The sequence below is a fragment of the Myotis nattereri genome, assembly GCF_964212035.1.
Source record: "Myotis nattereri genome assembly, chromosome: 15".
In the NCBI taxonomy this organism is placed as follows: Eukaryota; Metazoa; Chordata; class Mammalia; order Chiroptera; family Vespertilionidae; genus Myotis; species Myotis nattereri.
In genome coordinates, this window is record NC_138090.1 from 30861597 (window position 1) to 30876132 (window position 14536).

General features: G+C 48.2%; 1 protein-coding gene across 1 annotated transcript in view; it reads left to right on the forward strand.

The window, feature by feature from the left end:
- TDRD12 (tudor domain containing 12) overlaps positions 1–14536 on the forward strand; it is a gene marked incomplete at its 3' end in the record, with an annotated part of 85860 nt that overhangs the window by 63732 nt on the left and 7592 nt on the right. Inside the window, exons 23-25 of the mRNA XM_081108362.1 lie at positions 8666–8853; positions 9604–9814; positions 11719–11811. Of these exons, the coding sequence (XP_080964488.1) occupies positions 8666–8853; positions 9604–9814; positions 11719–11811 (492 nt within the window). The remainder of the gene's footprint in view (positions 1–8665; positions 8854–9603; positions 9815–11718; positions 11812–14536) is intronic.

Genomic DNA, 14536 nt, shown 5'->3' on the forward strand with positions numbered 1-14536 from the left:
TCAGGCCTGGTCAAGGGGCCGATCCGGTGATTGGTGATTGGAGGGTGATGAGGGTCAACTCCTCTGGCTGAGGCATCAGGCCTGGGTGGGGGGCGGAGCCGGGGATTGGGGGGATATGATGGTCCCCTTGCCCAGGCCTGAAGCCTGGGTCAGAGGCGTCAGGCTTGGGCGGGGGGTGGAGCAAGCGATCAGAGGGAGATGGGGGTCCCCTGCCCAGGCATGATTCCTGGGCCAGAGGCCTCAGGCCTGGGCGGGGGCCAGAGCCAGTGATCAGGGGGAGATGGGGGTCCCCTGTCCAAGCCTGACACCTCTGGCGGAGGCGTCTTGCCTGGGCAAGGGGCCGATCAGGCGATCGGAGGGTGATGGGGGTCAACGCCTGAGGGCTCCCAGTATGTGAGAGGGGGCAGGCTGGGCTGAGGGACACTCTCCCCCCACACACACCCAGTGCACGAATTTCGTGCACTGGGCCCCTAGTATGCATATAAGACCTTTGGTTAATGTCTCCCTGCTCCCCAACCCCCTTCCCTCTGAGATTCGTGAATCTGTTCCATGGCTCTTATTCTATTTTATTCATCAGTTTATTTTGCTCATTAGGTTTCTTGTTTGTTTGATTTTTAAATTTAGTTATTGATAGATATGTATTTATTGCCATTTTATTATTCATCTTTTTTCTCTTCCTCCCCTTCTTCCTCTTCCACCTCCTCCTCCCTCCCCCTTCTTCCCTTCCCCTCCTCCTCCTGCTCCTTCTCTCCCCTCTCCCCCCTCTTCCTTAGCCCCCTCCCCCTCAACATTTCATGTAATAGTGTTTTGGTGGTGATGAACTCCTTTAGCTTTTCTTGTCTGTGAAGCTCTTCATCTGATCTTTCATTCTAAATGATAGCTTTGCTGGGTAGAGTAATCTTGGTTGTAGGTCCTTGCTGTTCATCACTTTGAATATTTCTTGCCACTCCCTTCTGGCCTGCAAAGTATCTGTTGAGAAATCAGCTGACAGTCGGATGGGCACTCCCTTGTAGGTAACTGGCTTCTTTTCTCTTGATGCTTTTAAGATTCTCTCTTTGTCTTTAACCCTTGGCATTTTAATTATGATGTCTTGGTGTGGGCCTCTTTGGGATCCTCTTATTTGGGGTTCTCTGTGCTTCCTGGACTTGTAAGTCTATTTCGTTCACCAGGTAGGGAAGTTTTCTGTCATTATTTCTTCAAATAGTTTTCCAATATCTCGTGCTCTCTCTTCTCCTTCTGGCACCCCCATAATGTGAATGTTGGTACACTTGAAGTTGTCCCAGAAGCTCCTTACACTATCTTCATATTTTTGGATTCTTTTTTCTTTTTGCTCTTCTGAGTGGGTATTTTTTGCTCCTTTATATTCTAAGTTGTTGATTTGATTCTTGGAATCATGTATTCTCCTGTTGAATCCCTGTAAATTATTCTTTATTTCAGTTAGTATATGCTTAATATCTTACTGGTTGTTTTTCATGTCTTTGACATTCTCACTAAGATGCTTGAAAGTCTTACTAAGTTCCTTGAAGCTCTCATTAATTCCCTTGAAACTCTCATTAAGACCCTTGAATAACCTTATAACCATTGTTTTGAATTCTGTATCCAGTAGTTTGCTTGCTTTCATTTCTTCCATTTGTGACATGTTTCTTTGTCACAGGAGGCGCAGACCATTTTACGGTGTTCATATTTCCACAAAAATATAGGTACAAGAATAAACAGTTTCTTTGTCCACATTTTGGCTGCTTCCCTGTGTTTGTTTCTCTATATTAGGTAGAGCTGCTATGTCTCCTGGAATTGGTAGAGTGGCCTTGTGTAGTAGGTGTTCTATAGGGTCCATTAGCTCAGCCTCCCCAGTCATCTGATCTAGGCACTCCAGATGTGCCCCTTTGTGGGCTGTGTGCACGGTCTTTTTTTTTTTTCCCGCTGGGGTGGGGGTGGGGGTGAGGGAGGCGAAGGGGAGGGACCAGGGAAAGCTGCTCTCACTGCAGCTCTGGCCCGTGGGGTGTGCAGGGACACTCCGACCCAGGAGGAGGGAGGGGGAAGGAGGTGGGAAGGGGCTGCACAGTCTTATTGTAGTTGAGTTTTGATTGCTGTTGGTGTCACTGGAGGAATTGACCTCCAGGCCAATTGGCTGTGAGGACCAGCTGCATCCACAGTGGGAGAGCTATTGTGTAGGAGACACCCCTGTGGAGCAGGACTTGTTTCAGTGGGGCTTTGGTGCTCACTGAGTCTGCCCCTTGAGTGTGTCGTGTTGTAATCTGGTATGGTCTGAAGCTGTCAACTGGTGGCCCTGACTCTGGGGCTTCCCAGGAGGTGCAAAGTCAGCCACTGCCTGGGGTCACCTGGCAGGAACTACAAAGAGATCTGCAGATGGCTGCTACTTGTATTGGGCTAGGAAGTGCCCAGGCAAAGCCTAGCTGTAAAGCAAGGCAGGCTGGTGCTAGTGCCAGGTCTTGGGCCTTTTATTGATAGGTTTGATGCCAGCTGTTGCTGCTTCCAGAGATTTTAACAAAGTCTGAAGCCTAAGCTAGGACAGGCCATTCATATGGAAAAGCTACTGCAAACAGGTTGGGTGGGGCTGCAAATTGGATGGGGTAGGGTCTCAGGGAATCACCAGGATGGAATGAATAATATGGGCTATGCTGATAGAAACTCAGATATGACTGCCAGTCAGCTCTGCGATGGGGGAGGTCCCAGCACAGTGACAATGATCCCTGCAAGCTCCTCTGTCTGGGAGAAAGCCGACTCCAAGTTCCTGCCCCGATGCCAGACAGTCCATTTCCTCCCCAGATATCCTTGGATTGTCCCAAAGCTGCCATCTAGCGCTGGGGATCAGAGAAGCAGGACCATGTAAGTTTGTGTGCCGGCTCTTTAAGAGGAACTTCTGGGACTCCAGTAGCATCCCTGTCACTCAGCCACAATCCCCACTGGTTTTTACAGCCTGAAGTTATAGGGGCTTCTCTTCCCAGTTCTGGAACCCTGGGCTGGAGGTCTGGTATGGGGTTGGGACCCCCTACTTCTCACAGGAGGCCTTGACAACATCTCTCCCAATTAAAAAAAAGGCACACATGGGTGTGGACCAGCCTTTTCTGTACCTCCAACTCCTGCTACCAGTCTCAGTGTATTTTCTTCTTTACTTCTCTAGTTGTAGGACTTTCATTCAGCCAGATTTCGGGCGGTTCTGAATGATGGTTGTTCTGTATTTTAGTTGTAATTTTGATGTGGTTGAGGGAGGCAGTGTGTACCAGCATTTACCTATGTTGCCATCTTGGTTCTCTGATTGTATGTTTTCTTATTGTTTAGTTTTAAGTATTTGTATGTTTTGGATACCAGCCCTCTATCAGATATGTATTTTGCAAAAAATTTCTTCAAGTCTGTGGCTTGTCTTTTCATTCCCCTTAGAGTATTTTTTTGCAGAGCAGAAGTTCTTAATTTTAATGAAGCCCAACATTCCAATTTTTTCTTTCATGGATTGTGCTTTTGGTGTTGCATACAGACTTATTGCTAAATCCAAGGTCACCTAGATTTTCTCCCTGTCTTCTTCCTTATCTGCTTTTATATGGGGGTCCATGGGGATACTTGGTCAGTTTTAATTGCAAATTGTTTCCCTGACTTTTTGGTTTGCTGTCTCATTGATCTGTCTTTATGTGGAGATTTAGGGATGATAAAAAAATATAATACTTGACTACTGCCATCTTCCCAGAACCTTTCTAACCAAGCCTCTCTTTTTTCAACCACCTGAGGATATGTATTTTTATTGATTTTTAGAGAGAGAAAAAGAGAGAGAGAAACATTGATATGAGAGATAAACATTGGTGTGAGAAACATTGGTCGGTTGCCCTCTGCAAGCACGCTGACCGGGGACTGTGGAAGAGAGAGAGAGAAAGAGGAAGGGATAGGGAGAGAGAGATAGAAACATCAATGATGAGAGAGCATCATCAATTGGCTGCTTCCCGCACACCTGGGGATTGAGCCCGCAACCCGGGCATGTGCTCTGACCAGGAATCGAACCGTGACCTCCTGATTCATAGATCAACACTCATCCACTGAGCCACGCTGGCTGGGCTAGTTTGTTCAGTTTTGATAAACATATATAATCATGTGACCAATACCACATCATGGTATTAAAACTTCCATTACCCCAGTGAGGTCTCTCCTTTCCCCCTTGACGTCACTCAGTCCTTTCCCCACTCCCCCAACCCCTGGTAACCCCCTGATCTGTAACTATCAGTTTGTCTTTACTAGAATTTCATATTAATGGACTCAGACAGTATGTAGGCTTTTGTGTCTCATTTCTATCAGCTTAATTCTTTTGAGATTCATCTATGTTGCTCTATTTTATTGCTGAGTAGGATTCCATTTATATGGGTTTATCATGGTTTGTTCACAAGTTGATGGGCATTTGGGTGGTTTGTTGTTTCTGGCTGCCATGAACCATTTGTGTTTCAAGTCTTTTATACATTTTCATTTCTCTTGAGTAAGGCCTGGGAGTGAATTGCTGGGTCATATGCTAAGCGGATATTGTAAGAAGCTGCATTCTCACCGGCACTGCGTATGAGAGTTCCGGTTGGTGCATTCTCACAGCACTGCGTATGAGAGTTCCGGTTGGTGCATTCTCACCAGCACTGAGTATGAGAGTTCCGGTTGGCGCAGTCTCATCGGCACTTGGTACTCGCGGTCTTGAATTTTTGCCACTCTGTTGCATGTGCACGGACACCTGATTGTATTTCCCTGCCGATAAAGAAGCTTGGACATCTTCTCACTGCTTATTGACTGTTTGGATCTCTTCTCTTATGAACTCTCTGTTCAGAATTTATGTCCACTTTTAAAATTTAGGGTTTTCTTTTTGTTGAGTTAAGAATTCTTTATATATTTTGGATATCCTTTGTCAGATATATTGCAAATATTTTCTCCCACTTGAAAATCAAAACTTGCTTGAAGCATTGTCCTGTACACCAGAAGGTTGAGGGTTCGATTCTGTGTCAGGGCACAGACCTAGGTTGTAGGTTTGATCCCTGGCCAGGGTGGGCATGGGAGGCAACCCATTGATGTTTCTCTCTCTCTCTCTCTCTCTCTCTCTCTCTCTCTCTCTCTCTCTGTGTGTGTGTGTGTGTGTGTGTCAAATCAATAAAATCATGTCCTAGCCCAGCCTGCATGACTCAGTGGTTGAGCATCGACCTATGAACCAGGAGGTCACAGTTCAATTCCTCTTCAGGACATATGCCCAGGTTGCAGGCTCAATCGCCAGTGTGGGGTGAGCAGAAGGCATCCGGTCAATGATTCTCTCTCATCATTGATGTTTCTATATCTCTCTCTTCCTCTTCCTTCCACTCTGAAATCAATAAAATTATATGTTAAAAAATCATATCCTTGGTTGAGAATTTTTTAAAAACTTTATTTTCTAGTTGTTTTAGAAATACAGTTGAGCTCTAGCTTGTTTGACTCAGTGGATAGAGTGTCAGCCTGTGGACTGAAGGGTCCCAGGTTTGATTCCCGTCAAGGGCACAGGCCTGGGTTGCAAGCTCGGTCCCCAGTAGGGGGCGTGCAGGAGGCAGCTGATCAATGATTCTCTCTCATCATTGATGTTTCTACCTCTCTCTCCCTCTCCCTTCTTCTCTGAAATCAATAAAAATGTATTTAAAAAGAAAGTATTACAGATGTCTCCCTTAAAAAAAAAACGCAATTGATTTTTTACCCTTACCTTGTATTCTGTGACCATAACAAACTGAGTTAGTTGTGTGCATAGGTACTGGGGAGAGTGGAATCAAAACAGGTGGGGGGTGGGGTGTCGAGAAGGGACCCTCCCAGGGTGCCCAGACTGGGGGGGGGGGCAGTTCTGGCATGTGGGACTTTCAGTGCTGAAAACAGGATGGTATGAGATATATCAGGACAAGTTGATAACCCTACCTTGTCTGCAGGCCTCATGCTCTCCTGTTGAGAGCGTCCAGTTCACAAGCTGCTTTTTGCTGCCTCCTTTCTGCCAGCCTCTGTCTTTGGATGTGCTAGTGACCTATGGCGGGGACTGCTGCAGCTGAGGCCAGCGCGGCCTGGACTTTGTTTACCCCGTGTGTGCTGAGGCCCCTCTCCTTGACATAAAGCCTTCTTATTTGGGAAGTATGGGAGGAAGAAACTCTCCTCTTTATTCCTATCACTCTAAAACAGTCACATTGCCATTTTAGTATATTTTTTCTTTGTACATCTTTTAAAAAAGTTTTGTTATTGGTGTATGTATTGTGCCCTGCCCATTTCTCGTAACATTGTAGTGAGCTCTTCTCATCCTCCGTACTGCCTCATGTTCACTGACTGCTGTCACCAGGTGGGCTGCTGAATGGAATGCCAGGCTGATGGGGCCTCTAAACCATAGGGGAGAAGACTCCCTGGGAAAGGATCGTTGCCAAGCAGGAAGGGATACTGAACTCCTGCCTGCGGTGGGGCAGGCTTGAGTAAGCACCGAGGGTTTACTGAGGCAGCTTTCTGCACGGGGGTGCTGGAGAATGGCTGGCTTGGGAACTGTGACTGACATGTTACCAGTCCTCTTTCTGCTGACATTCTAGTGGGGGTGGTCCACAGTGGACAGGTGAGTAAGAAAGATGTCCTGTGAAGAGGATGAAATGCAGGTATGCTGCTGTAAGGGTGCCAGGGGACAAGGGGCCCTTTGAAAATTATAGGCAGGGAGGGACTCTCTGAAGAGAGTCAACTGCATTGAGGGTCCGATAAGAAGGATCCAGCCATGGGGAAGACCTGGGGAAGAATATTCCAGGCAGAGGAACCAGCATGTACAAAGGCCCCGAGGTAGGAGGTAATGTGGATTGTCTGTGGACAGCACGACTCACTGGCAGTGAGAGTGGGAGAGGGGCAGGCAGTGAGGTTGGAGGGGCCGTAGAGGGGACCCCAGGCTGTCAGCTTGGTGAGGTCCGACACGCTTTTCAGTCACAAGGGGTGACCTCGCCCCTACCTTGCCTGCCCGCCTCTGAGTCAGCACTACCCTTTCCACCATTCCACCAAGTCACCAGTTCTCACTCCTGGGCAGCCAGGGCTCCTGCCTCAATGCACACTGTGTGCTCCTCTGTCTGGAATGCCTTCTCCATGCTCTTGCTACTGCATTCGCACGCCAGCACTCCCCTCACACACCAGTGACCCCACATACACTTGCCTGTGAAGAGTTGTCTTCCTCAGCACGCTCTGGCTGTGGCATATCTATCCATCTGAGAGTTGCTGAGGGTCCCTGCCGCACGTGGCTTCATCTGTTTGCCCAGTGCCTCACGCACAGTAGGCGCTTTCTAAAATACCGCTTGTTATAGGAGCAAAGATCAGAAAGGGCTCAAGAGAAAGGGGTGCTATTTTAAGAAGAGTTTTATAAAGTGCAGTTAAAAAGTAAATAAAGGGACACTTATGACTAACTAGGGGCCCGGTGCACGAAATTCGTGCACTGGGTGGGGGGGGGGGAGTGTCCCTCAGCCCAGCCTACCCCCTCTCACATACTGGGAGCCCTCAGGCGTTGACCCCCATCACCCTCCGATTGCCTGATCGGCCCCTTGCCCAGGCCTGATGCCTCCGCCAGAGGTGTCAGGCTTGGACAGGGGACCCCCATCTCCCCCTGATCACTGGCTCTGGCCCCCACCCAGACCTGAGGCCTCTGGCCCAGGAATCATGCCTGGGCAGGGGACCCCCATCTCCCTCTGATCGCTTGCTCCACCCCCCGCCCAAGCCTGACGCCTCTGACCCAGGCTTCAGGCCTGGGCAAGGGGACCATCATATCCCCCCAATCCCCGGCTCCGACCCCCACCCAGGCCTGATGCCTCGGCCAGAGGAGTTGACCCTCATCACCCTCCAATCACCAATCACCGGATCGGCCCCTTGACCAGGCCTGAGGCCTCCGGCAGAGGTGTCAGGCCTGGGCAGGGGACCCCCAGCTCCCCGCGGTTGTAGGCTCCGCCCCTGCCCAGGCCTAACGCCTCTGGCCTAGGCGTCCGGCCCAGGCAGCGGGGACCTGCAGTGGCAGCGGGGGGTGCCGTGATCATGGGCTTTGCTTTAGGCCCAGGCAAGGGACCCCTAGCTCCTGGGACTGCCAGCTTCGACCGTGCCCAGCTCCCATCGCTGGCTCCACCCCTACTTCCTGCTATCACTGGCCAGGGCAGCAAAGGCGCCTGATTCTCCGATCATGTCTGGGGGGCAGGGCCCCAGGGCCGCCTTTGCCCTGCCCCCCAGCTCTTAGCTCCCCCCTGGGTTTCCGATCACTGTCAGTGGCAGGGGCCTTCTTCCTGCTTTCCCTTTCCCTCCCTGCATTGTGCCTACATATGCAAATTAGCCACCATCTTGTTGGCAGTTAACTGCCAATCTTAGTTGGCAGTTAATTTGCATATAGCCCTGATTAGCCAATGAAAACGGTATCGCCGTACGCCAATTACCATTTTTCTCTTTTATTAGTGTAGATAATGCAATTTTAAAATAATGAGATTTACCAAAAAAAAAAAGAATCCGGTAGATTTAAAGTGAAACTAATTATTTGAGGGTTATGTTTTTGTTGTGTTTTGTTTGTTGGCTAGTTTTCCAGTTTATTCTTTTACTTCTGTTCATGTGCTTTGGGTTCTCAGGTCAGGTGCTGATCTTTGCAGACAGGGTCCTGGGTTTAGCTTAATTTTATTTCCTGGCTGTGTTTATGTTTCAGATAATACCCTTTTACATTTTGAATGCAACAAATTACTTTGGTCGTATAGTTGATAAACATGTGGATCTTTATGCAACTCTTAATGCTGAAATGAAGCAGTATTTTGAGGATTCCAGTAATAAAACAACCATTGAAAAGGTGGAGAAATTTGGATTATACGGATTAGCAGAGAAAACACTTTTTCACAGGTAGAATGTCTGTTATTTCATCTTGAAAAGGTATGAAGCACGAGGTAACTTTAACTGCTATTGAAACCCCGTTTTCATTTCTGTCCGTTCGGCCCACTATTCACGTGCTAGGCCTGCTGACTCCCAGGATGGTGGTGGCAGGGTCATGGCCCCCAGACCCTGGGCACAGTTCTACACCTGGGACTCATCTGGCCCCAGGCTCTTGAGCACAGAGCCTGGATGACTGTAGCGTTTATATACCGACAGTTATGGAGCCATCATTGTGTGCCAAGTACACGTACATCTTTAACGCAATTTTCACAAAGGATGCGGCATTATTCCCATTTTACAGATAAGCATACTGAGCCTTGGCGAGGCTGTGTAATTCGTGTGAGGTCAGCTCAATAAGTGGCACAGTGTTCCAACCCGGGCAGTCTGACTCACATCCCTGTTGGCACCCACATCCTTCGAATGCCACACCCTACTCCACTTGGTGATAACCTAGATTGAGAAACTTGAAACTTTTAATTTGCTACGTTAATTTTTAAAGTGTTGTTAAATAAGGGATTTACTCTATTTATACTTAGGTATGCTTTAAATAAACCATTGCTAAGTGCTCTTGACAGCTCTAGGTATTTTATTCCTAGTATGGAGTAAAACCATGCAACTCGGGGGTCTGACTATATGTTTAGCACTTATGGGTAAGTGGAGGCAAAGGTTATTTCCATTTTAGAATCTCTGTGTTAAACTGATGCCACTGTTGTTCTTCAGAGTTCAGGTGTTGGAGGTGAGCCAAAAAGCAGACGCGTCGGCCCTCGATACTGTCCTTGTGAAGTTTATAGATGAAGGCAGGACTGGACCCATCCCCAGAGATCAGCTGCTGCATCTCCCAGAAAATTTCCAGGCTCTGCCCCCGCAAGCCATGGAGTTCATTGTTTGTAGAGTGAAACCTGCTGACAATGAAATTGAATGGAATCCAAAAGTGAGAGTTATTTCGGCTTTTTATAGTTTGCTGACTTTTAGAATATACTTAACACAGAATGTACACAGAATCGAGGTTTATTTGAATCACAGTTTTGAGGTTGGGTAAATGCTTCCTGTTCCTGAGCAGAGAAAGCACAGCCTGCGTGGTCCCTGCAGGTGTGGGCTGTGCTGACGGCCAGCCTGCAGAGACCCAGCTCTGAACAGGCACCCTGTTTGCCGGGGGCGGGTTGCCATCATTATCCTCAGCACTCACAGACTTAGAATTGGTGGGAAATGTGTGTCATGATAAAGTACACTGGATATCAGCTTAAGGAGATGAAACAGGGTAAGAACCTACAAAATGGATACCCTTGTCAGAGGGGGCACAGGTGATGGCCACTTCCTGGAGTGACCAGGTAATTCGTTGGGGTTGGGAGGATGGACAAGGAAAGAGGGAGTTCAGCAAAGCTCTCAAAGGAAGGAACATTTGTGTGGGCCCTTTGGGAGGAGCACTAGGATGTCACCAAGTAGACCGGATGAGGCAGTGAGGCCAAGAAAACAGCATGGGCCAGGACAAGGGGCACGGAAGAGTGGTCCCGGGTGGGCTCGCGCGGCCTCCCACCACGGGCTGCAGAGCTCTCGCGCCTGGGAGAGGTCGCCAGACAGTCATCCCCAGAGCAGTGAGTCCTGTTCATAACTTCCCCTGGTTCTTCAGAGGAAGTTAAGTTTTGTATCCTCTGATTAGTAGGATATGAAATAAGCCATTGCAGTTGGCAAAGTAAAAACAGTTTGGGTTAAAAACGAAGTTACATGTTATCCAGGAAACACATAGGTGAATGCTTCCACCATACAGGGCGAACACACAGCCTTCCTTAGAGAGTTTAGTAAAATAGACTGTTATTTATTAAATAGCAGTCTTTTCCTTCATGGAAAGTATTTGCTGATTGTCCACTGTGTGCTGGTGCCACATGTATTCTGGGGTGTGTAGCCATTAGCGAGAAAGTCATGGCAAACATTTGGTCTGTCAAGATGATCGACCACAAGTATTTCTTGAAGAGGAGCCTTCTCTAGAAATGGGGGCGACATTCTCCTGTGCGTGTCCTTTCAGACAATTACAAAGTTCAGTGGAGGTGGAAATAATCCAGTCACCACGAGCCAGCTCCCTCCCCGGCTGCTTTACTGGAGTCAACATGTGCCTGACAGGTGCTCAGACAGGTCTCATCTGCTGGGCCTCTCAGGTCCTGGTGCCGAGCAGCTCCGCGCGTGCCTGCCTCCCCCGCACCTGCAGGAACGCCTACTGCACTCTCACTGAGCTTTCCAGGAAATAAACATCCATACCTTAACGACAGGCTGATGGTTAACAGAGGAGGTGGGGACACATGCCCACGGTAGGAAGCAGGCAGTATTAGGAGTCCGGAGGCGTGGACCTGTGAACTCAGCTTTAGCATCTGCCCTTTTGTTGTTGTTAATCTCACCTGAGGATATTTTTCCATTGATTTTTCAGAGAAAGTGGAAGGGAGTGAGGGAGGAGAAGAGGGGCGGGAGGGGAGAGAGAGAGAGAGGAAGAGAGAGAGAGAGAGAGAGAGAGAGAGAGAGAGAGAGAGAGAGAAATATCAATGTGACAGAGACACATCCCAACCAGGGCCAGGATCGAGCCTGCAACCCAAGTACATGCCCGTGATCAGGAATTGCAGGCCAACTATCCTCTAGGCCACACCGGCCAGGGCTCACACCTGCCGGTATTCAGCTCCACTGTTAGTCACTCTGGTCGATGAAAGGGGCACACTGGCCTCCATAACCTACTCCTGGGATGGCTGTGCGCTCTAATGAAATGCATGGGAGTTTGTTGCAGAACCACATGGCATATACAGAACGAGGTCTTTTCTTAAAGCTTCACTTAAACCACTTCGGTGTGTTTTCCAGGTTACGAGGTTCATTCATCATAAAGTTACTGGAAGGCTGCATGATGCAAAAGTGGTATTTGCTTTAGGAAATACAGTTTGGATTGATCCAATGGTGAGTACGCAGTTTCCTTAAAAGCAAACGTGTGTTTGAATGGGCTCTGAAATAGTCCACGTTATTCTAACCTGTTGCTTTGAGTAACTTTTGTCTCACATGAATGGAGGCTTATTTAGGACTCTGAATTAGGAGGAGTTTTTTTCATGTTATTTGGGTAATAATTTGATTGTGGAGTTTTTGTTTAAAGGAATCTTTTGCATTGTCTCCCAGTGCTAATAGGCATGTGTGTGAACACACACACACACACACACACTCACACACACACACACTCACACACACTCACACACACTCTCACACACACACACACACTCACACACTCACACACACACTCACACACACACTCACACACACACACTCACACACACTCACACACACACACACACACTCACACACACACTCACACACTCACACACACACTCACACTCACACACACATACTCACACACACACACCACACACACGCACGCACGCACACACACACACACTCACAAACGCGCGCACACACACACGCTCGCGCACACACACACACACTCACACACACACGCACACATGCACACACACGCACGCACACACTCACACACACACTCACACACACACACGCGCACACACACACTCACACACACACACAGCTGAGACAAGCTTCATGAAACTGTCCTTACTATGTGACAGTCTCTAATGTTTACAGTTCTGCCTATTCCACTTTTTAAAAAAAATATATTTTATTGATTTTTTACAGAGAGGTAGGGAGAGAGATAGAGAGTTAGAAACATCGATGAGAGAGAAACACCGATCAGCTGCCTCCTGCACACTCCCCACTGGGGATGTGCCCGCAACCCAGGTACATGCCCTTGACTGGAATCAAACCTGGGACCTTTGAGTCCGCAGGCCGACGCTCTATCCACTGAGCCAAACCGGTTAGGGCCTATTCCACTTTTTTAAGTGTTGGTTGTGCACTGTTAGGTCGGTTTCACAGTCCTCTGTCCACACAGGTGGGGAGGCCTGGGTCAGTGACTGCCCTCCTTCTAGTTGTAAATGAGCTTAAAGTCCCGACCCGTGATTGGTAGTGCGGGGAGTTCCAGTCCGTGGGCTTTCAAAAATAGGTTTTATTATGTTCATAGTTTCTATCTCACTCATTCACTAAATATTGATAGAGTACCTACTGTGTGCTAGGTAGGACCTGTATGGGACACTTGAGTTTCATTTGTGAACAGAGACTCCTGTGCTGTGAGCTGATGTGGGGAGGGTGGTGACCGTGGGATGAGGCCATGTAAACAGGGTCTCAGTGCATCCCCTCTGAAGCGGGCATCATCTCCTCTCCCTGGCCCCAGTAGCTCTACTTTTCAAGTCAAAGTTTTCTCTATTACTGATTATTGATAAAATTTAAAGGAATTCATTTTTAAAAAATATATTTTATTGATTTTTTTACAGAGAAGAAGGGAGAGGGATAGAGAGTTAGAAACATTGATCAGCTGCCTCCTGCACACCCCCTACTGGGGATGTGCCGCAACCAAGGTACATGCCCTTGACGGGAATCGAACCTTGGACCCTTGAGTCCACAGGCCAACACTCTACCCATTGAGCCAAACCAGTTAGGGCTAAAGGAATTAATTTTGTAAAAACTTCTGCTGGAGGTTATTTTTGTAAGATTGGAAATGCCTTAAAACTTTAAAAGGAATTTGGATTGGGTATGAGATTTAAGAGTAAGAGGATAAATGAATTTTAGAAGTGAAGGTAGAGATTACTAGTTGATACTGTAATAGTCAATATTGTGGTTCTTTATTGGAGAAAAATTGAAACTTCATCAAGCAGCAATTTTTAAAGCTATAGCTAAGAGAATAAAACAAAAAAGAAGAAGAACCCCTTCCCCACCTTTGGCAAATATGCTTAGGCAGCTCTAAAGTGTAGCAGTGGCCGGGGCACGCTGGGGGAGACAGACCACGCCTGCTGCCTTCTCCACTCGACCAGCTGGCTCTCCACTGTGGGAGAGGAACACCAGTCCCAGATGGGACACACCCCCAGGGTCGCTAGGAAGGTGCCTCAGGCAGTGCCAGCACGCCATGAAAGGGATGCCCAGTCCCGGTGTGCATCTCCGACCAACAGGAATCAACTAATTTTGTGTCAATTGAAATGGGTGAGAATGTTTTGGTTGCAGAAGAGATAGTGGAGGAAACTGTCCAGAACACAGGACTCGGGGCTTTGGCGGAGAGCCTTTCTGGGCACCTGGAGACCAGGGTCTTCCTTGTGGAGAGAGGTCAAAGTACCGGAGCAAAACCAGAAAATCCTAGGACTGCTGTGGGTGGTTACAGCATCACAGATTGGTCTCGTCTAGGCTTCCATGCCAGGATCGGTCTTGCCCTGACCCAGAGCTGGTGGTGTTTGTGCGGTGTGGGACTGGGCTCTGGAAGATTCCCGTGGGACTCAGTTATGAAATGATCGGATGTGAGCTCTCTGTGCCTGTCCCTCCAGAGGGCAGGCTCTCTCTGCCTGTCCCTTGACTCAGAGGGCAGACACCACACCCAGCCCAAGCTTTTAATCTATTTTATGTCTGTCTTTCATTATTCTTTAATCCTGAAAGCGCCTCCTAGCTTACTCAACCGGTTCAAGTCTCCCCCTCCGTGCAGCACGCAGAGAGGAGACCCACAGCCCCAGCACGCCCGCCATACAAGTTATTAAATCTCTCTTTGCCTCAGTTTTCTTATCTATGAAATGGGGCTAAAAATACG